This window comes from Pongo pygmaeus, chromosome X, assembly GCF_028885625.2.
Source record: "Pongo pygmaeus isolate AG05252 chromosome X, NHGRI_mPonPyg2-v2.0_pri, whole genome shotgun sequence".
In the NCBI taxonomy this organism is placed as follows: Eukaryota; Metazoa; Chordata; class Mammalia; order Primates; family Hominidae; genus Pongo; species Pongo pygmaeus.
In genome coordinates, this window is record NC_072396.2 from 21,991,465 (window position 1) to 22,015,900 (window position 24,436).

General features: G+C 35.6%; 1 protein-coding gene across 8 annotated transcripts in view; it reads left to right on the forward strand.

Annotated features, from left to right (window-relative positions):
• Positions 1–24,436, forward strand: part of CNKSR2 (connector enhancer of kinase suppressor of Ras 2) — a 282,653-nt gene that overhangs the window by 87,142 nt on the left and 171,075 nt on the right. For all 8 annotated transcript variants that reach the window (XM_054472203.2, XM_054472202.2, XM_054472204.2 and 5 more), the window contains exon 5: positions 11,028–11,069. In XM_054472203.2, coding sequence (XP_054328178.1) covers positions 11,028–11,069 — 42 coding nt within the window. The remainder of the gene's footprint in view (positions 1–11,027; positions 11,070–24,436) is intronic.

Consider the following 24,436-nt stretch of genomic DNA (forward strand, 5'->3'; position numbering starts at 1 on the left):
AACTATACTTATAGTTCCTTTCCTACCTTGAAATATTTCTTAGAAGACCAGTTTATATAAGTACTCTTACTTGTACATCTAAACTCCTCACATTGTCTTTTTCAACTACTCCGTCTCCATTATTAAATTAAAACTGATTTTTAAAGCTTCTTGCTGTCATTTTTCTCAGACTCTTACTTAAATTAGACACTGTTTTTCCCTTCTCCCTTTCCAAAACTCTTTTCTTGTCTCTGTAATATCACTTTCTTCATTTAATCCTGGCCATGGGATTAATTCTTGCTCTGGCTCCTAAACAAGCATTGTCTGAGGTTTTATCCTCAGCTGTCTTCTCACCATACATACTCTGTTCTGGTGAAGTCATCATTGTTGTTTTCTTGTAGCTTTAACTATCTCTTCAATGTCAGTATCTCCAAGATCTGGCTCTATTTCCATTCTAATTCAGTTTTATCAAATGCTTGCCAGACAATTGTATGTAACACGTTCTGTTTTCAGCCACTTCTAATTTTATGTGCACAAAATAAAATTGTTTTAATCTCCTCAATTTCCTTTCTCCATCTCTACTATACCATTCATCCATCCATTTCCTCAGGCTTGAACACTTAGAGTAATGTTTAACTTTTCCTTCTCCATTATTTCTTGTTTATTAATTTGCATATTTGAAATTTTTTGTGGATACGTAGTAAGCATATGTATTATGGAATACATGAGATCTTTGATGTAGGCATGCAATGTATTCATAATCACATCATGGAAAATGAGGTATGCATCCCCTCAAGAATTTATCTTTCATGTTATAATCCAATTATACGTTTTAAGTTATTTTTAAATGTACAATTAAATTATTATTGACTATAGTCACACTGTCATGCTATCAAATAGTAGATCTTATTCATTGTTTCTAACTGTATATTTTTTGTACCCATCCCCACTTCTCCTCCACGCCCCCTGCTATATTTCCCAGCCTCTGGTAACCATCTTTCTACTCTCTATCTTCATAGGCTCAATTATTTTGATTTTTAGATCCTACAAATGAGTGAGAACCTGCAGTGCTTGTCTTTAGGTGCCTGGCCTGTTTCACTTAACATAATGATCTCCAGATCCATCGATGCTGTTGCAAATGACTGAATCTCGTTTTTAATGGCTGAATAGTACTCCATTGTACTACATTTTCTTTATCCATTTATCTGTTGATAGACACAGGTTGCTTCAGAATCTTGGCTATTGTGAACAGAGCTGCAAAAAAAATGAAAGTGCAGATATCTTTTTAATATCCTGATTTCCTTTCCTTGGGTATATACCCAGAAGTTGGATTGCTGGATTATGTGGCAGCTGTATTTTTAATTTTTTAAGGAACCTCCAAACTGTACTCCATCATGATTGTACTAATGTACATTCCCACCAACAGTGTACAAGGTTCCCTTTTCTCCACATCCTCACCAGCATTTGTTATTGTCTGTCTTTTGGATATAAGCCATTTTAACTGGGGTGAGATGCTATGTCATTTTAGTTTTGCTTTACATTTTTTTGATGATCAATGATGTTGAATACCTTTTCATATGCCTGATGGCCATTTCTATGTCTTCTTTTGAAAACTGTCTATTCAAATCTTTTGCCCATTTTTTAATCGGATTATTAGATTTTTTTTTCTATAGCATTGTTTGAGCTCCTTACATATTCTGGTTATTAATTGCTTGTCAGATGGGTAGTTTGCAAATATTTTCTCCCATGTTGTGTCTTGTCTCTTCACTTTGTTGATTGTTTCCTTTGCTGTACAGAAGCTTTTTAACTTGATGTGATCCCATTTGTCCATTTTTGCTTTGGTTGCATGTGATTGTGGGGTAATGCTCAAGAAATCTTTCCCAAGACCAATGTCATGTAGAGTTTCCACAATATTTTCTGGCAGTAGTTTCATAGGTTGAGGTCTTAGATTTCAGTCTTTAATCCATTTTTATTTGAATTTTGTATATGGCGGGAGATACAGGTGTAGTTTCATTCTAATGCCCATGGATATCCAGTTTTCCCAGCACCATTTATTAAAGAGACTGTACTTTTGGCAGTGTGCGTCCTTGGCACCTTTGTTGAAAATGAGTTCACTGTAGGTGTGTGGATTTGTTTCTGGGTTGTCTGCTCTGTTTTACCGGACTCTGTGTCTGTTTTTATGCCAGTACCATGCTGTTTTAGATACTCTATCTCAGTAGTATAATTTGAAGTCAGGTGTTGTGATTCCTCCAGTTGTGTTCTTTTTGCTTAGGATAGCTTTGGCTATTCTTTTGTGGTTCCATATACATTTTAAGATTTTTTTCTATTTTTTCTATTTCTGTGAAGAGTGTCATTGATATTTTGATAGGGATTGCATTGAATCTGTAGATTGCTTAGGTAGTGTGGACATTTTCACAATATTGATTAATCCAAGAACAAGCAATATCTTTTCATTTTTTGGTGGCTTCTTCCATTCCTTTTATCAGTGTTTTATAGTTTCCATTATAGAGATCTTTCACTTCTTTGATTATGTTAATTTCTAGATATTTAATTTTATTTGTGGCTATTGAAAATGGGATTATTTTTGTTTTCTTTTTCGAATTGTTCACTGTTGGTATGTAGAAATGCTACTGATTTTTGTATGTTGATTTTATATCCTGTATGTTTGACTAAACTTGATCATCAATTCTAATAGTTTTTTCTTGGAGTCTTTGGATTTTTCCCAATTTAAGATCATTATCATCTGCAAGCAGTGGTAATTTGACTTCTTCCTTTCCAATTTGGATACACTTTATTTATTTCTGTTGCCTAATTGCTCTGGCTAGGACTTCCAGTACTATGTTGAATAGCAGTGGTGAAAGTGGGCATCCTTGTGTTCCAGATCATAGAAGAAAGGCTTTCAGTTTTTCCCGATTGTGATACTAGCTGTGAGTCTATCATACATGGCTTTTATTATGTTGAGGTATGTTCCTTCTATACCCAGTCTTTTTTTTTTTTCTTGGAGACGGACTCTCACTCTGTCACCCAGGTTGGAGTATGGTGACGTGATCTCAGCTCACTGCAACCTCCGCCTCCTGAGTTCAAGTGATTCTCCTGCCTCACCCTCCTGAGTAGCTGGGACTACAGGGGCGTGCCACCACACCCGGCTAATTTTTTAATAGAGACGGGGTTTCACTGGTGTTAGCCAGGATGGTCTTGATCTCCTGACCTTGTGATCCGCCTGCCTCGGCCTCCCAAAGTACTGAGATTACAGGCATGAGCCACCGTGTCTGGCTCTATACCCAGTCTTTTGAGGGTTTTTATTATGAAGGGATGTTGAATTGTATCAAATTCTTTTTCAGCATCAATTGAAATGATCCTATGGGTTTTGTCCATCATTCTTTTGGTATGATGTATCACACTGACTGATTTTTGTATGTTGAATCATCCTTGCAACCCAGGAATAAATGACACTTGGTCATGATGAATGACCTTATTAATATATTGTGGAATTTGGTTTCCTAGTATTTTGTTGAGGATTTTTACATCAATATTCATCAGATAGTGGCCTGTAGTTTTCTTTCTTTGGTGTGTCTTTGTCTGGTTTTGGTACCAAGGTAATACTGGCCTTGTAGAATGAGTTTGCGTGTTCCCTCCCCGCCCCCTCTATTTTTTGGCATAGATTGAGTAGGATTGGTATTTGTTCTTCTTTAATGTTTGGTAGAATTCAGCAGTGAAGCCATTATGTCCCCAGCTTTCCTTTTTGGGAGACTTTTTATTATGGCTTCCATCTCATTGCTTGTTATTAGCCTCCTCAGGTTTTAGATTTCTTCATGGTTAAATTTTGGCAGGTTGTGTCTGTCTAGGAATTTATCTATGATTTTCCAATTTATTGCCATAGATGGATATCGCTGCTGCTAGTTATTCAGGGACCAAGAGCTTTTCAGTTAGCGGGTGATCCATGCTACCTGGACTGGGTCCTTCCCCTTAAGGCAACAGGTTCCCTTTTGACCCAGAGTGCGTCTAGAAATGTCTATCAGGAGCTAGGGCCTGGAAAGGGGGCCTCAGGACCCTGACTGGTACCCTATCCTGCTGTGGCTGAGCTGGTATCCCAAGATGCAAACAAAGTCTTCCCCACTTTTCCATTTCCTCTCCTCAAGTGAAAGGAAGGGGCCTTCTTTGGAGCTACGAGCTCTGCAACCTGGGGTTAGGGGAGGGTTGATGCCGGTGCTCCCTTAGCCATCCCAGCTGGTATCTCAGTAAATTGTGTGCCGCCCCCCTAGTCCACTGTCTCTGGGCCCAGCTTAGCACTAGGACTTGCCTAAGAGTTGCTGTCCTTGTGGCCTAGACGGCTTTTGCAGTTTATTTGGGGCCTCACATCTCTGTAGCCCATGGTGGCGAAGCTTGTGGAAACTCAAGTTCAGATGGCTGGGATTGGTGATTGATTCCCCTCTGGTTAGGACTTGTTTAAATGCTCCCTCCGTGGGTGAACATCAGCTGAATTTGGTTCAGTTTTGTTTTCTGCTATAACAAGGTCAGAGCTGAGTTTAATGCCTCAGAATTACTGGCTTTCTTTCTCCCCAGTGCACAGAAACACTCTCATCACCAGGCAGCTGCTGCCCGGGTTTGGGAGAAAGGGGACATTGGCAATTGAAAACTGTTTTTCCTACCTCTTCTGTGCCTCTTTCAATGATATGAAGTTGAAACTAGGTATTGTGAGTACTCACCTGATTTTTGGTTTTTATGGAGGTGTTTTTTTCTGTGGAGATAGTTGTTAAATCGGTGTCCTTGTTGGAGGCTGGGGGGACAATCCCTCCTCCACCCTTTCCAGAGATAAAACATCCACTTTAGTATGTCTAGGAAGATACACAACTTTGCAGAGATTCCCATAACTGAGACATGGCACAAAAATTACTCTTAAGGGGCTATGAAGAATGGAACAAGAGATGGCTATGGGAGTTGTTAGCTGGACAAGAACATTTCATCTCTACAGACCTCTGAACCCTCACTCACAACTCATATTGCTGTATATCATCAACTATTATATTAGATAGGCTGCCTTGACTTCAACTCTTCCCCAAGGAAAGTCAAGAGAAATTATAAGCTGACTGAGTTAAGTTTTTGAAGGAGATTCAAAATGGAAATTAAATTGTTATAGAAAAATTGAAATTGCTTTTCTTTTAAAACAAAAACAAAAATTTTCTTCAACCTAGCATTGGTAGCTCTTCATAATATGCCGCATATTATTTTCTCTGCTTTCTTTCCCACCGCATTTTCCCCACATAGCTTAAATTTTAACCAAATCAGTCTGCTTACTTCTTATTGACTGTGCATTTGTTCAGTGTGTTCACACACTTTGAAATGTTCTTTCTCCCTAAACCTTCAAATTCCAGATTTGAAAGCCATTTAGGGCCAGGTAAAGTATCATTTCCTCCACTTAGTTAATCCAGGATTATCAGAATTTATCTCCTTTGTAATGGGATCTTTTGTTAGAATTTATCTTATCTACCTTCTATTTGTATTTGAATGTTTTCTCCCCTCCTAATTAATGAAATTGTGATGGCCAAATACCAAGGGTAATTTATCCGTCGTTACATAATAGTATCTGGAACTGAATTGCATTTAGGAGATGACAAAAAACATGTTGGTGAACTGAATTGTGACTTCAATAAATAAATGAATGCAAGGAAGAGAGGAAGGCAGGGAGGGAGGAGAAAAGAAAGGAAAGGAAAAGTATAATACTCATTGCTTAAATTAACCCCTTAGGCATGTAAAGACATTTTGATAATAATAGAATATGTTGAAGTGTTGAGTATGAAGGTACCATTATCAAAGGTTTACATAGATGGATTATTTATATATTACTTCTAAGTAAAACAATATTTTTATATTATTTGTAAAAGTATACAATATATACACGAAAATAAGACATATGGAAATTTATGGCATTTATAAAGTTCCATGAAATATAATAGTATTATTATTAGAGATATACACTATTTCCCTTCACTATCTCTCTTTATATATTTACTATTAATAACATATGCACTGTTCTTATGATTATAATGTACAATTGATGAGAAATATTACTTGTTCTGAGCGTTGTGACCCACCAGGTGCTTAAAACTTGTTGACAAAGTATGGAACATCAATGGTAATATGTAGGAGTAAAAATTGTTCTGTTATTCTGCTCAGTATAGCAATTGCATCATTGTTTCACAGAAAGGATAACATTATGATCCTGTGTGGGTGTATAGCTCATCTGTGGGAGGATGTTTCTGTGCATACTTAGTGATCAGAATTCAAGAAACACGCCTCATTTTTATGAATATTTTCTCATTAGGAATTTGGCTCATGTAAATGCATCACATAGTTTGTAGAAGCCTTATATGGAAAAGGAAAAAGAAGAAATGAATTTTTTTTGCATATACAATAAAAGCTTGAGCTACTGAAGAGAATTGCTGGGAGTATATAGTATTGTGACTGTAAACCCAGTCTTTAAAAACTAAATTTAATTCTAACCTAAAAATAACTGAAATGTCAGAGGTGTACCTTTCCACAGCATGAATAGGTTTGTAAAGTATAGATTTATCCATATGCAATGCTATTTTCTCTTTAAAACTTGAGATATCTTTTGGGAAAAGATTTGGCCCCAAGTATTAATAAAACCCATACTTTAGAAGCAAGTATTTTAAAATCACCTGTTGATGGAAGTAAAATAACTTACTAATAAAGAAACCCCCCAAAGTACCTAGAGCTACTTAAATACTTAGCATGATAAAAATGAATGCCATAAAATTACAGCTTAACATAGTCATTTAGTTTCTATTCTTCTCTCTAATATAAAGTAGCAGGTTAATATCATTCTCTCTGTTTGGTTGTGTTGTTCTTTTTTTTGTTTTGAGGCAGAGTCTCACTCTGTCACCCAGGCTGGAGTGCAGTGGTGCAATCTTGGCTCACTGCAACCTCTACCTCCCAGGTTCAAGCGATTCTCCTACCTCGGCCTTCCAAGTAGCTGGGATTACAGGCATGTGCCACCACACCCAGCTGATTTTTGTATTTTTAGTAGAGACTGGGTTTTACCATGTTGGCCAGGCTGGTCTTGAACTCCTGGCCTCAAGCGATCTGCCCACCTAGGCCTCCCAAAGTTCTGGGATTACAGGCATGAGCCACTGTGCCTGGCTTCTATTTTTAATATGCTGCATCCTCACCCTTTCTGGAAAGCCTCTGGGTTTCAATAACTAGCAAGCCGATCTTGCTGAAAGAAGGTAGAGATACAAACAAGTAGAAGCAACTGTTCAACATAGTAAGCTATTAAAGAAAGAAATAAGTTTAATGGGAAAAAGTAATAAATTGGGGGAACGTATAATCAAACATACAATTCTGAGGATCTGAGAACTATTTGGAGTGAGCTGGCAGATAATGTTATAAAAAGCAGGTTACCAGTTTATGGATTCTATATATTTGATAATTTTGGGATAGCTTTGGTGTTCCTGTATCACATGGTAATCCTATAAAATAGATCAAGTGTTTCTCTAAATACCATCTTTATAAATATCATCTTGGAGGCCACACTCTGAATCAACTAGATCTGTACTTCTGGGAATCTGCATTTTAACCCACCCCTCAAATTATTCTTATATATGCAGAAGTAAAATCTGAAAATTACTATAGTTGCTTAACTGAGTGTGGTTACATTGCTTTTATGATGATGCCATTATTTTCTCTTTCTAAAGACCCACTGTTTCCAAGACCCAGTTAAAAGCCACCTTTCTTGATTTGTTTTAACACAGAGTTTAGTTTCTTCCTCCTCTGCTCCTCTAGGTCCCATAATTGTGCCTTTGTTACACTAATCAAGAGTGTCTCAAATCTCTTAATGCAGATTTAAACTTTAATAACTTTACATACATAAGTGCTATAACCTTACCAAAAACATTATTTAAAATTTATTTAAATTTATTTTACAATCATTTAGTTTTGTTTATTTTAAATAGTAAGTTCTTAATTTTAATATTTATATGTGGCATTTTTTTGAACTGGTAGAAAAACTTGACCACCTTAGTCACCTCATATATCTCCCTTAAACTTTCTCTTGCAGGGTCATGTCAAAATAGTTGAGTGTGCACCAATATTTTATGCTTCAAATAATCTTAAATCTAGGATCACAGATGTCATCCTTTCTGTCACTAACCCGCAGCTGGCAGAAGTTTTTAAAAAGTTTGAAATTTGACTAGAGCAATGTATAGTACAACCCAGTATACTATACGTTGAATTTTATTTCCTGTTGAATTTTAATAAAAATATATTAATACCTTAAAATTTTAAATAATTGGCCTTTTATCTATTGATTTGTGTAATTGTGTATCATTTATACTTCTAAAGTTAAAAACCCTTAAAACGGCATGAATACTTTGAAATTCTGTGTTTTAACTTATTTGTGTGAATTCCTATCTCCCTAAACAGCACTTCTCTAAGTCAGGGGCCATGTTTTATTCATCCTTTTATCTCTAGTACAGTTGATTAATATTTGCTGCATCAAGGGGAAAAATATGTCTATTTTATGTTGTCTAATTAATTTAGTATATTCAATATTATTTAAATATTACTAACTATATTTAGATATAGGTAACATATTTAAAATGTAATATTAATATAGCATCAAACATATATTTAATAGTATTTATTGTGTTTCCATCCATTGCAGTTATTATCCTTTTAGATGCTCAAATTGTTCCATGTTTGACCAGGGGGAATCTCTTCATGTTGAGTCCTGAGTCCTACTAAAACAGGAGTCACCTGCTGTGTAGTAGTAGTCTTGATAGATTACTCCTAGTAGTCTTTGATAACTTCCTTCTGTCTTGTATCACAGTATAATCCAAGCTCATCTTGTACATTTCCTATTCCAGATCTCAAATCATCCACTTTCCAAGAAGGCTTGGGAAATGTGTTTTTAAGACCATAAAGTCTGGGAAGTGTATCATTACTAGGTTGGTCATTGTTCCTATGCCTTTTCAGGGTGCAGAGCTAAGAAATACATGCACACATGTATATACATATGTACATAGATGATACTTCAAGAGACTCCAGCGTATTAACTTTTTCAATCTTATATATGTGTCTGCTTTATCCCATGCTAAAAATACTTATCAGTGACACTGGAGTGATAGAATGGCAGTCACATAATTGTTCAGTTATTCATCTTATAAAGCACACACAGCAGATTCTGCATGACAATAATAATCACAACACTACCATCTAACATCATATGATTACTGAAAACAGTTTAAGATTATTTTAACAGTTCTTTTTGTTGGATCACATTAGGAATGTGCTAGTAAATTTTTATATTTTAAAGATACTTGAAATAGTTACTTTCCGTATGATTATTATCCACTACTAGAGTATACATTCAGATCATGTTTACTTTGTTCCTTGAGGAGAATCCCTTTGAAGTTTGAATTTTTAGTCATACCCTCTGATTCTGGGAAGGTAGGCAAATAATGGAATTTGCATACATTGTAGCCGAAGCAAGCTGTAGAAGCAGCATGCAGAAGCCAGGCAACTTCCCAACTTTTCCCAGTTTATCTCTCCTTTGGCATATGAGTCCCTCAGAAAGACAAGACCCAATTCTTAAGTATTTCTGTGAATTTGTAAAATATACTTAAGTTTTATTTTTAAAACTTTGCTCCTGATCTGAGTATATATTTCTTCTGACAAGGCATTGTGGTGAAGTTGCATTATCAAAAATTGTGTTGAACAACATTCCTTTTTTGTTAAAATTAAATTCAGGAAAAAATGAAATGGAATATCATTTCCTAAAATATTCAGTACTGTGGAAATGGGTTTGTTTTTTTTTTCAAAATTATCCAAATAATAATTAATTTTATTTTTTGAAGTAAAGTTAGTTTTTTAAAGTTAAAATAGCGATGGCCAGGTGCGGTGGCTCACGCCTATAATCCCAGCACTTTGGGAGGCCAAGGCGGGCAGATCATCTGAGGTTGGGAGTTTGAGACCAGCCTGAACTACATGGGGAAACCCCATCTCTACTAAAAATACAAAAAATTAGCCAGGCATGGTGGCACATGCCTGTAATCCCAGCTACTTGGGAGGCTGAGGCAGGAGAATCACTTGAACCCAGGAGGCGGAGGTTGCAGTGAGCCAAGATCGCACCACTGCACTCCAGCCTGGGCAACAAGAGCAAAACTCCGTCTCAAAAAAAAAAAAAAAAATTAAAATAGTGACACTAATACATGGTTAAAATGTATTTATCACTTAATGTATGTCAGATCCTAATGATTTATCTCATTTTGTCACTTAATTCTCACAGCATTCTTAGTGGGTTGCTACCAATATGCCCGTTTTATAAATTTTGTGAGGAAACTGCGCCATAGAAACGTTGTCTCTAAGCAAAGATCAGTTTGTTGTTTTACTGCTTATTGTATATCAAGTAATTGCAGGTTAAAAAAAAAAGACCATGGTGGTTTTTGGAAGAATTTTTTGTAATTTCTGGGACTTAAATTTAGGTGAGAACTATGAACTTGGTAATTATTATTAGTAGATGTATTAATTTTAAGTGTGTACTGTAAAGTATATTTAATAGCTGGCAATAGTTGAAAATATAAAAGTATTTGAGATTTTGATAGGACTATTGAAATAAATGTTAGTGTGTTTTTTAATGTTCTAATCTATAATAAATTAGTATTTGAAATGTTAGGGACATTTCAACAAAATACATTTATCATGTGTAAAAGCTTAGATAGAAAATGGTTACAATATGTTTTCAATATTTGTTTTTAAAAGTCTACTTAATGTATATTGTCCTTTAGTATGTATTTAAAAGTAGTAAAGTTAGAATATACAGTTAAGCAAAAATAAGGATAGCCTCTGTTACTGACCATCAGAGCTAACCATTATTAATATTTCGGTATATAGCATCCCAGATTTTTCCTATTATTATTGCTTTTACTTGAATTGTTGAGACTTTTAAAATTATAGTATAATTTCTAAGAAAATATTTTTAGAAGAATGCTTGATATTTTGAATCTAATGTATATGGTTCTTTTTTTCAGGATTGTACTGTATATGAAACAGAGAATAAAATTCTTCATGTGGTGAGTATACTTGGATTTATTTTAATCTTTATTAGAGAATATTTCCTTGTTCAACTAGAAGAAGTGAACCATAAGAAAAAAAATCTACTGACCACATCAGTTAAGTGTATTTTTATAGGAAATCTACAAAAGAATCAAAGCATAACAAGTTACATTAGTTATAACCATTCTATTGTACCTAATAGGAGAAAAAAGATATAATATTTTAAAATTGTAATGTGTAGCAAGGTTGGAATATAATAAAAAATTAATAATGTAGAGCAAGGAGAATTTGAAATGAGAATTTCTTTTACTGTTCATCTATTACAAAAAAGATCAGAGAAAGGTATTCTGTTCTATAATGGATAATTCATCTCTATCATAATTTGGATGAAATGCTTTATTAAAAAAATCAAATTTCCTTTGCTTCAATTCTATACCTATCAGACAACCTTTCAAATGGTAATATGGCAATATTTTTGAATCAGTTAATGACTTCACATATATTTTATTACTAGAAATGGGCTATGCGTACATTATACTTTGTGGAAAGGCCATCTCCTGCCTTCTTAATGAACAGTTGGCCACTTTTATTTGTAAATGCATTTCTTGATCAATGCTAGTTTGTCCTAATAACTTCTTCAACTCTGGTGTGTGTGAAATCATGTCATTTCTGCATCTGCCAGGTACTAGGCGGTGAGGATCCATATGTCTGTAAAAGGACATTTGCCTCATTTATTCCTAATATCAGTCTATAAGTTTTATGTTTCTGAAATGTTTGAATATTTATAAAAGAATACTATTTTGTATTTAGAAAAGGAAATACTTTTAAAACATCTAAATGTATGGAGGGAAAATATTACTTCAGAATATCAGCAGTACAGCATCCCTATTCCTTTTTTGTTATCTGCTATAGAAATGATACTGAATAATCCTCTGCTAATCCTCTCCCCCTCATTGTGCAGTAGTGATGCCCTTTGTGGTTTATAACAATAGTCTCAGGAGTGGATGATTAATGTACTTTTCTCCTTATTAGTCCAGGAGGGAAAATAATTACAACTCCCTCACGTTGATCTACCTGTAGGGCCTGGAGAATAGAAAGACACTAATATTTATTTAGGGCCTATATATTTCAAGTATTAGCTTAATTTCTTACAAGCATATTCTCTCATTTAATCCTACTTTTGCAGATGGTGGAACTAAGGGTCACAAATATTAAGTTGTTCAACTATTTGGTTTGAACACAGAATCTAATACCAAAGCCCATGCCCTTTCCAGATCTGGCAGTTGCTACCAACTCTAGTTCCCTGAGGCTTTACAAATTGTACTATCTTTTTTCCCATGGAACCCAGGGCTACTGTCTAGTTGTGCCTATTTTGTCAATAACTAAGGAGCATGCACAGACCCTTTCCCACCTACATTTTATTTTCTGTGAGTGACTGTTTCTTTAGCATTGAATTTTCTATGACAATGACTGTTCTTTCTGAAGTATTGAATTTACTGAATTCGACTTTGGTATGCTGCTGTGGGTTCTTCATTGTGTTTACTTCAAGGCTGTTATTGAGGTCAGTGTATGTTAACATTTTTTTCTTTATCAAGTTTCTTAGGAGTAATTTCTCCCTGATGTTAGTATCAAAAAGAGCTGTACTTTTCTTTATGCATTGGCTGCTACGAACTTAAGATTAAAATTTGTGGCCCATGATTGACAAGTGCATCTCATGGTATTTGTTTTGTATTTAGCTTCATTCTTGGCTCTACATGATTTCTTTTTGCCTTGTTTTTCTCAATTTATGTATGGTATATATTTTTACATCTGTTGATGTAGCCTTTTCTATGGAGGAATAGTTCCAGTTACAAATGCACATTTGTGATCAATATTAAAATATCAACAAAGGAAATGTAAATAATTTATGGAAAAAGAATCTCTAGAGAACTGTAAAAAATAGGAAATTTTATTTCTGAGGAAATTTCACATTCTACCATATGACAGAATAACAGAAATAAATTTAAATGATGAAAGAAATACTGTGAGATTTCTCTTGTACAAAAGACTTCAAATATAATTTTAATTAATTAGACTAAGGAAATAATCTCTTTGGGATTATAAAATGATGATTGAAATTTTATTAAATAAAAACCATAATAAGTAATAGCCAAATTTTAAAAGTTCTTAATCACTAAACATTTTTAATTTTAAATAATTTTAAAATAATAAGTAATTTTTAGTTTCTTAAATAAATTCCTAATAATTGACTCATATTGACTTATCTTTCTCAAAAGCCAGATTCTGGGCTACTTGCTATTAGAAATAAGTAACAGCGTGAATAGTACTGAAGGAGTTTAGAAATGAATGCCGTATATTTACCTTGGCAATTTTGCATTCCAGCTAGTGAGAATTTAAAAATCCTGTCTGATGATGATGGCAACAGTGAATGGCATTAACCAAATCAGTTCATCTCAGAAAGCACTTGTCTTTTCATGTTATTCTTCTACTTCCCATCCTGACGTTTTTATACAAAGATTACCCAGCCTTTACTAAAAGGTTGTATGTATACTTGTATATTACTTTTTTCACAAGAATAGTTAATTTTTTAGAATAATAAAATAGTATACAGTACCACTTAGTATATGAGGCTAGGATAGTTTCTTTAAAACAAAATTTCTGGAATAAGTATCTTTCTATATCTCTATAGTGTAGAAGAAATAACTTTGAGTCTAAAAAACTGTGTCTGAATCCTAATTCTACCATTTTCTATCTCGGTGAGCTGAATCAAGTGATGTTTTTGAGAGTTTGTTCTTATTATGTAAAATGGGGATATTAATATCTTTCATGAATGATTTTTGCTAGGATAAAATAAGTTTTCTAGACAGTAAGTTTTCTAGTAAGTTTTCTAGACAGAGCTTTATAATCTGGTAGTCCTCTTTCCAGTATTTATTTATTTAGGTTATATCTCATTATTTAGGTTTTTTGTTGTTGGTTTGGTTTTTTTTTTTTTTTGAGACAGAGTCTTGCTCTGTCGCCCAGGCTGGAGTACAGTAGTGCGATCTTGGCTCACTGCAAGCTCCATCTCCCGGGTTCACGCCATTCTCCTGCCTCAGCCTCCCTAGTAGCTGGGACTACAGGCGCCCACCACCACGCCCGGCTAATTTTTTTTGTATTTTTTAGTAGAGGTGGGGTTTCACCGTGTTAGCCAGGATGGTCTCAATCTCCTGACCTCATGATCCACCCACCTCGGCCCCCCAAAGTGCTGGGATTACAGGCGTGAGCCACCGTGCCTGGCCTATTTAGGGTTTTTAATTTCCTCTTTCTCTCCTTTTTATATGCACCAGTAAATCCAAAGCCAGAGTTTTTATATAGCTTGTTTAGGATGAAATTGTGAGTTAATTTTAATGTTTTCCTTGTTTCTATGATACTTGAATACTCTAAGTACAATGTGATTTATAATGGCTCCTTTTCAAAGATGAATTAATATGTATTCTCTATGAGCATCTTAGCCTGGGTTCTTTCTGGAAAACAGAGCCTACAACAAGGCTCGAATGCAGATAGTTTGTGTTGATTAGTTATCCCAAGACACAGAAGAGACACTGGGAAGGAGAATCAACATGGGTTCTAGAATTGTTCACCACTGTAGGGAACTGAAGTTCGATCCCATCAGGACCTTCTGAGAAGCCCTGCAGAATGTGCCTTGGAATTGTCCAACCTGCCTGACAAAGATTGAAGAGGGAGAATGTATCTGCTGGCTCTAATCCAGTTATCCCATTGGTCAAAGATTGCTCCTTCGGGTGTTAACTCTCTCACACTACCAGGTTTTTGGAGGTACCAGAGAGCTCTAGGACAGAAAGGAAAGGTAGTGCAACTGAAGTGAAGCAGATTGCCACAGCAGTAGCTGGAGAAAAAAGTGGGCTGAGTGGGTATGAGATGGGGCTTAAGGGATGTCTTGTATAACGAAATGCCTCTAAATGGCAATCCAAATTTTAAAGTATTTTGGATCACATAAAGTATCCTGATAGTGACTGAAATCAAGATTTGCATAACTCACAAAAGCAAGCTTCAAACAGTAGATATAACATTTGTGTAAAAAAGCAGTGTATTTATAGTGAAGAAAATAATTTGAAGAACTATGCAACAGACTTAATGTTGGTTGTCTTTGCAAGGAATAGGATAAATTTTAGGGGCATTAACTTTAAATTATGTGTTTGTATAATGGTTAAATATGGCATAACAAATATGTGTTAATCAGAAAAAAATAGTACTAAAATATCCATAGAAATGCCTGAATAGCAACCCAAAATCTAGATTAAAAATGAATATTTTATAATTAGATACAATGAATTAGATCTACTACTTGATAGCACAACAGAGTGACTACAGTCAGCAATAATTTGTTGTACATTTTAGAGTAACTGAGGGAGTATTACTGGAATGTTCATAACACAAAGAAATGATAAATGCTTGAAGTGATGGATACCCCCATTTACCCTGATGTCATTATTCACAATGTATGCCTGTATCCAAATATCTAATGTACTCCATAAATACCTAATGTATACCTACTGTGTACTCAAATTTTTTCCAAAAAATAAGTATTTTTAACAAATGAGTAAGAGTTTCAAATGGGTAAGGAGTGAAAACAGTGCTAGTAGCCAACCATTGACTAACCTAAAGAACATGGGTGAAATCTTTCTAATGCCAGGCAGATTTAGAATCCTATGTAATATATTAATAGTTCTTAGGAACCTTTTCACTTTAGTACACTGGACTGTGAGTTACATAGGTTTTTAGAACATCCCCGGTGATGGCTGCCATTTAGAAGGAACAAGGAGACCCCAGATGACTGAATAGAGATTATAGTAGCTTGAGATAGGCGCTAGAACATCAACTGTCTTAGCCTAAACCCTACCCCTAAATCTTTATTTTGTCCAGAGGATAGGGAAGGCAATTCTCAAGAGGAAGGAGAACTTATCACTTATGAAAACTTGTTATAGCCTAAGAATTCCACAAGGCGATACAGGTTGATTGTCCCTTATCTGAAGTGGTTGAGATTAGAAGTGTCTTGGATTTCAGATATTTTTGGATTTGGGAATATTTGCATGATATACTTAACAGTTGTCACTAATCTGAAAATACTAAACCAAAATGCTCCAATGAGTGTTTCCTTTGAGCATCATGTCAGTGCTCAAAAAGTTTCTGATTTTCGGATTAGAGATACTCAACCTGTACAAGTGTCAGAGTGCCCTTCAACACGTGGGCAAACTGAGAGAGCTGAGGTTGTGAGGTGGTGTATCTTTCCCTGAAATAGATCTGTATTTAAGGATGAGTAAAGAAAAAGAATGGGTAAGAGTAGAGGAAGTATCCTCTAGTATATTAGAAGAAAATCCTTCCACATGAAGTAGGTTTATTATGAACACTTGTTTAATGTTTTCAGTATGAGCCAAAAGATATTACCTGTATTAAAAAAGAATACCATACTATAAAGAAGGTAAGGTCACTATAAACTGAGAGCAAAATGAACTAAGAAAATAGTACATTAAACTAACAACATGGAAGCAGAAAATAAACCATGGAGAAAGCATGTATCTTCCCAATTTTTTTTCAATTAATTTGCATTTCTTTCATGAAAAAGTATAAAAGTATGTATTTATTCTAGTACAGTTATAATTCTGATTGCTTTTAATGGATGATTTTATAGTACATATATTGAACTAGTCAGAAGGGACTTGGACAATCCTTAGGCTAGATTTTCTGTTCACTTTTCTCACCTCTAAAATTGGAGAGAGTCTTCCTGCTTAAAATCAGAAAGAAGTAGGCTGTGAAGACCAAAATCCCTGGTGGGAAGGGAGATTGGTTGCAGTGTTGGGCAGGGATGTATGTTAATATGAAGTGTGAGAATGAATAAAAGGAGACTGAACATCTTGGGTTTCCTTTGAATTTGCCATTAAGTATAATGGAACAGACAATAGAATACAACCATAAAGGACAAAAGGCAATACAGATAATCAATATAGTATATATCTCAGTGATTATCGACTAAAGATAAATAATATTATGTTTCACTTCTATTGATCTGATCTTTTCCTTCCAGTTAGGTTTTGTTCTGGATTACACATTCTCTGGCAGGTTGGAGCCCATCTGTTTTTCTCTGTGCACATCCTTGTTTTATATAACAAATGAGTTACAGAGAATCTGGAATTTTCAGTTCTATACTCTACTTACTCCTCACTCCTGCCTTTCAGTACACCCTTTGAGTCTGGAGTGATAAGCTCTCCTGAGAAGTCATTTCAGAGCTTGTGCTTTAGCAGACTTCCTCTCCATTCTCATTGGTGAGCCTGGAACACTTGTCGGCTTTGATTAAACTCATGGAAATCCCAGGCCAGGCGTAATCATTAAGGTCACATTGTTTAAATCAGATTGTTCTGAGCTCAGAAACACCTTTTACATTAGCCAAAGGTATGGCCTTGTATATGCCACTTTGTATTTTAGCATTTTACCCCATTGTTTTTGTAAAGATAATAAATACTGCAAATGCCTATTTTATTATTTTAGTGTTAATATTATCTTCTAGTTATATAGTACTTTACAGTTTACAGAACATTCTCAGGAATACTTTCTTCTCTTCTTTCTCTTTTTTTTCTCCAAGCTATTTTTTTCTTTTGTTATTTAGGTTTGATCATGAATTAGGCTTATTTTGGCATGTTAAGTATTTGTTTTATTTCATAAACATTCTGTGTAATTTTCTCCTTTCTTTAAATTTATGAATTCCTTGCCCTTAAACCCCATCTGGAGTGAGATTATTATGTCTTCTCTGCTATCCAGACTAGAAATAGCTTAAACTGCATAGAGCCAACAGTTAGATGTAAGAGAGGATCCTGGAGGAGAAAGTAAAGGGCTCATTTTAGTCTTTGCCCTGACATCTACATCATATCATTTATGGAAGTATAGCTTTGCTCTTCTGATGGATCAAAACCTTGAGGATGTGTTTAAGTACTGGGGTAGCCGCATGCCCCACAGTGAAATAAAAGTGATCATATTAATGTTAATAGCTTATCTTTAGAGATTTCTTGAAAACAATGGTACTCTAGTGACTTAAAAATCCCTAAAGATAATTTTAACTGGTCTTCAGGAGGTTTCTGATGCTGTGATGAAGCAGCTTTTGCCAGTGGTAGCCCAGACTCTTCTAAAAGCTATGATCTTGATCCAAATGCAAACTGAAATTTTTCAGTATGGTTGAGATTTTGTTGGTAACTTTAGCATTTGAACATATAAATTATGGTCAGTCTCACTAAAACATCAACTCTAATACTGAATTTTATAGATGAAAAACATAAGATGCTTCTTTATGTTTTCAAAGTTAAGGTCACCCTTCTATCTCAGCCCCCTTTATTATCTTTGTGGTCAGCCTGAAGAAATGTGCTAACAATATTGCTGAAATAGGCATTGGATTCTTTGGTGTTATATTACACTATTTTCAGATTTTGACACTTTGGTGGTTAATTGCATTGTAAATTATTTTAACTAAATTCTCCACAACTGATGCCTCATGCAGGAAAGGAAAAATGAGAAATCTGGATATAACATGATAGAGGTGGAAAATGTTTATCTTTCCTGGGACAAAAAGAAAATGTGTGTGGCCTATGTGAAGAATTAAAATAATCTGGTTTTAGTGTTTCTGATTATGATTTAGATAGACATTTTATAAGGCAGTATATTTATTTACATAGGTGTTCTTGCTAACATTACATTTGCTGAACATATTACGCATTGCAAGATGCTTCCATATTCATACTGACTCTGAAAGTACAATTCTTGTCCTCACAGTAGTATTCATTTTTGTTGGGGAGTGAAGTGAGTAGAATAATAGAGTAGAAAGGGCAGCAATCTGAGAATTAAAAGGATAGGTCTCCTGACCCCATTCTGGCATTTACTAGCTGTAAAGAAGCTAAGTTAGCCTTTCTGACTAAGTTGAGGGCTTGGAGTATCTGTGACTTTTAAGGTCTAAATGCCAAATTCTTAGATGACAAATTCACAAGATCGTTAGAAAGCAGTATGGCCACATAAAGTGATAAATTGAAGGACTGTCTTTATTTGAGACCACTCTATATATGACCAAGGACGCTATATATTTTAAAAAATAAAGTTAGCAGGCACGTATTCAGTTTTGATACATGGATATATTGCATAGTGGTGAAGTCTGGGCTTTTAGTGTAGCCATCACCTGAATGGCGTACATTGTAACCATTAAGTCATTTCTTACCCCTTACCCCCTCCTACCGTTCCACTCTTCTAAGTCCCCAGTGTTTATCATTTCACATTCTATGTCCACGTGTATACACTTTTTTTTAGCTCTCACTTATACGTGAGAACATGTGGTATTTGACTTTCTGTTTCTGAGTTATTTCACTTAAGATAATTGCCTTCAGTTCCATCCGTGTTGCTGCAGAAGACATTATTTTATACTTCTTATGGCTCAGTAGTATTCCATGGCATGTGTATATACACACACACACACACACACACACACACAGACATATATGTACACACATATATATCACATTTTAATCCAGTCTGTTGATGGACACTTAACTTATTTGGTTCCTTATCTTTGCTATTGTGAATTTTGATATAATATTTGTTTTCCTTTGGGTAGATACCCAGTAGTGAGATAGCTGGATCAATGCTATACATTTTTTTAAAGTGCAGTTATAGTCACTGTCAATGTAAAGATTTCTTCCACAAGGTAATTGAATCAGTCTGGAAACAGAAGCCACACAGTAACTTAAAGGAAGTTTGATATAAATAATTATAAATTATGATAAGAAATACCTGAAAACAGGTAAAGAGCGCCCTAAACCATGTCCTACAACTGAGGAATAGTACCCAAGGAAGGATATCTTTTAAGTGGAACACCCTTCCCAAGGCTGAGAAGGTGTGGCTGCAGCTTCATTGGGTTGCGTAAATCAGAGCTTATTCACGGTTGCCAGGCAAGTGGAAGACAGCCTTCGAGGATGTAGGCAAATGATGCTGCTGGGAAGGTTCACAGCAAGAGTTAGGATGATGCTGTGAGTAAGAGGTCTGGAGAGCATGTTTAGATAGCCTCAGTATGGTGATCACTGAGCCCAGGCTGAGGCTGCAGTGTCACTGTGGGACTGCATGATCCGGACATGCGGCTGGGGCACAGCACTACCGATATCCCCACACACATGTGCTGCTAGTGGACCCTGCAACAGGAACAAGAAAAAAAAAAATAAAAGAATGCCCATGGGAACCTAAAAGCCTTCTTCTTGCAGTGTCCCTCCACTGCCCTCTATTGACAAAAACTTAACATTGTGCTTACTGTACAAGATAAATGCTTAGAGTCCAATCCATTGTCACAGAGCAAGCACTGAAGGATGAATTTAGAGCTGAGAGCCACAAAACTCATAACTGATACAGTGTGGTTAGCTCTTACCTCCATAAAACTACATATAGCTACTTCACATTTCCCGACTGTAAGTGAAGACATCGCTCCCAGGTCTCTGCCGTTTGTTCCCTATTTATCCATAAAGTGTATATATATAGTGCCTTAAATTTCCAGAAGCTTATCTAATTATAATGAACTGCTTCACTCTTGCTATTTGAATATAAATCCAAACTAAAATCAAAACATTTTTCTAATAACCTACATCTTAGTTGAGCTATCAATATGTCCAGTCTGTTCTTTTTCTTGAGCCTGAAAGTCGTGTGTCCTCTAATGAGTGATCTCTCATCTTCTTCGGAACCTGCCACAAGCCTGCTTGTCTCTGTTTCCTGCCTATGAAACAGCAGATAAATAGAATTGAGATAGTCCCAGATCCAATTCTGGTTTCCAGCTTACTCTATTTCCCTATCAGAAGTGAGAGTAGTGGTGGAGCCTCTTGTCCCAACTCTTAATTCATACCAGATTGTTTCAGGTTAAGTAGCTGAAAGTAGGCTGGAAGTGTCATGGGTCAACTTCTTACTCATCAAAGGAGGTGTACATTTGGGACTGACATTTTCTCACTGTTTTGGCATTGACCTTATCATTCTTAGATGATTATTATCTTAAAGTGCAATTTTTAGGCTGTATTATTATCTCAATGTTTTGGGCTCACTAGGCATTAAAATATTTGATAGTTACGTGCCAAACAATGTTCAAAGCACAGTGGTTAAGCAAGCAGGAACTGAAGCAAAACTGCATGATTGTAACTTGGCTCTGCCATTTAAAAGTTGAGTGACCTTGAGCAAGTTCTTAACATCTTTGTGCCTCCATTCCTACATCTGTACAATAGAGATAATAGCAGTATTTCCTTCTTGGGGAGGTTGTGGGGGTTAAATTTGTTAATACATGTAAATGACTTAGAAGAATACTTAGAATATAGTAAGCTTTCAATAAATATCAGTTATTGTTTCATTTAGTCCTCCTCACAATACAGTGAGATCGGTATTATTTTTGTCCCAATTGTATACATAAGGAAACTGAGGCACACAAAAGGATTAAACAACTTTCCCCAGATCATGGAGCTAGTAAGTGGTGAAGTTACTATTCAGTCTGAGGCTTTTAATCACTATACTGTGGCTGACTCTATAGATGACCTCGAAATCTAATTCTAAGGTCATAAATTATAGACATTTAATTTCGGTGACTTTCTTTTGTGTCTTACTATTGATAATTTTCCTTTGGCATTCATGGTAGACAGGATTCTAAGATGACCCCCAGGACCCCTGTCCCCTGGTATATAACTGCCCTCTTCTTCAGTGTGGTTGAGACCAGGGAATACGATGAATTTCACTCTCATGATTAGGTTTTGATCTATGGCAAAGGTGAAGGAATTTCAAGGATGTATTTAAGGTCTCTTGTCAGTTGACTTTAATATAATTAAAAGGGAGATTATCTTGGTGGGCCTGACCTTATCATGTGAGCCCTTTAAAACAAGATTCAAAGGAGGCAGATATTCTCTTGCTGGCCTTGAAGAAATCAGCTGCCATGTTGTGAGAGGGCCTGTGGAGGAGGGAGTCACGCAGTGAGGACCTGAGGACAGCCTCTGGGAGTTGAGAACAATCTCCAGATGACAGCCAGCAGGAAAGTGGGGACCTCAGTCATACAGCCACAAGGAAGTAGATTCTGCTGACAACCTGAATGAACTTGAAAGCAGATTCTTCCCTACTTACACCTCCCTGTAGAAATACAGCCAAGTTGACAGCTTGGTTTCTGCCTTGTGAGACCAGGGACTGGTTCCAGTGCCTGGACTCCTGAGCCGTGGAAACTGAGAGAATGTGTGTTTCCTTAAGCCGCCAAACTTGTAGTAATTTGTTACACAGCTATAGATACCTAATACAGTATCATTAAATTTCAACTCAAGAAGAACAAAAACAAAAAATGTATTTTTTAAAGCCAAAAAGAGACTAGTAGCCAGCAGAGAATAAATATGAAAACAATTCTTTTGAGAATTTAAATATAAGGTACTATATTGCCTCCTAACTTACTTGATTCATGTCTTATTTATTGTAAATACTTTTTTGATTAGAGGCAACAACATGTCATTGTGAAAAGAGCATTTGACTAAGCATCAGCACTTCTGGGTTTTAGTCTTGACTTTTCCGTTAACTTTGTTGTGTGACTTGTGCATGTCACTTAACCGCTCATGGATCCCCAAGTGTCATTCAGGAAGATTAAACAAAATGATTTCAAATCATCTGTCTCAAAATTCTGTGAATATAATGATTTAAATAATTAGAAGCTTGTAGTAACAGGACTAACACTGTCAATAAGCTTTAGGACCTTTAAGTTTTAATGTGGGAAAATGTAAGAAATTAGGAGGAAATGATGCTTTTAAGATCATGAATTTTGACTTACTAATTTTAACGCATAATAGGCTCTTAAGGGTCATTGCTTCTTTTCTGTTATCAGTAACACAAGGGCAGCATGCTCAATGTCAGTGATGGTAAGCACAAAACCAAATACATTAGCAGAAACACTCTCCCAGACTATGAAATCCTTGAGTGTAGTAGTTGGCATTTGAATCATGTAACAGACACTTAGTGATTGTTGAAGGCATGAATGGCTTAATGAAGGCTGGTGATGTTTGTTGTGTTTTTCCCCACCATGAGAGTTTGACATGTAAAGGGATTGTAGGAGTTTTCCAGGCCTTATTGGGATGAAGTTCACATGACCTTTATTTACTTGCAACTATTTGCTTTCTGAAGCTATTTGAAAATCTTAATCTTTGCTGTATATAAATATAATTTTAATATTGGGTTAAAATTGGAATTTTATTCTATTACATTAGTTTTTCAAGTTTAAAAAGTTTTTCTCTTTCAATTCTCTGTACTCGTATGAACAAGAAATTCTTCCTGTGTTGCACGTATGTTTATTACGGCACTACTCACAATAGCAAAGACTTGGAACCAACCCAAAGGTCCAACAGTGATAGACTGGATTAAGAAAATGTGGCATATATACACCATGGAATACTATGCAGCCATAAAAAATGATGAGTTCACATCCTTTGTAGGGACATGGATGAAGCTGGAAACGATCATTCTCAGCAAACTGTCACAAGGACAAAAAACCAAACACTGCATGTTCTCACTCATAGATGGGAATTGAACAATCACTCATAGGTGGGAATTGAACAATGAGAACACTTGGACACAGGAAGGGGAACATCACACACCGGGGCCTATTGTGGGGTTGGGGGAGGGGGGAGGGATAGCATTAGGAGATATACCTAATGTAAATGACAAGTTAATGGGTGCAGCACACGAACATGGCACATGTATACATATGTAACAAACCTGCACGTTGTGTACATGTACCCTAGAACTTAAAGTATAATAAAATATATATATATATATAAAAGAAATTCTTCCTGTGTTAGAGAATGTGTATATAGAATAATAATTTTAAATACTAATTTAAATTCTGTTTCTGAATGTTACTCTTTCAAAGTTACCTATGATTGTTCAACAGTTGTGTCTTGTTAGGGAACCATCGTAAGAGTGCAAAATTTCTAGCTCAACAGAAATCTGTCAAGTACTAAGATACTAAACATACTATATTTAGTGAGGCGTATACTTACAGTTCTCACAACTTAATATCAGAATAAATGTATGATATTTTATAAAAAACAAAGCCTCCCTTGTTCCCCCAATACAATGCACATGACATCCTACATTGGCACAGAGTTGCAGAACTTATAATACTGAATTATACTAATATTCAAATAAAACAACAAAATAAAAACATACTGGCTGGGCGCGGTGGCCCATGCCTGTAATCCCAACACTTTGGGAGGCCGAGGCAGACAAATCACGAGGTCAGGAGTTCAAGACCAGCCTGGCCAACATGGTGAAACCCCATCTCTACTAAAAATACAAAAAATTAGCTGGGCAT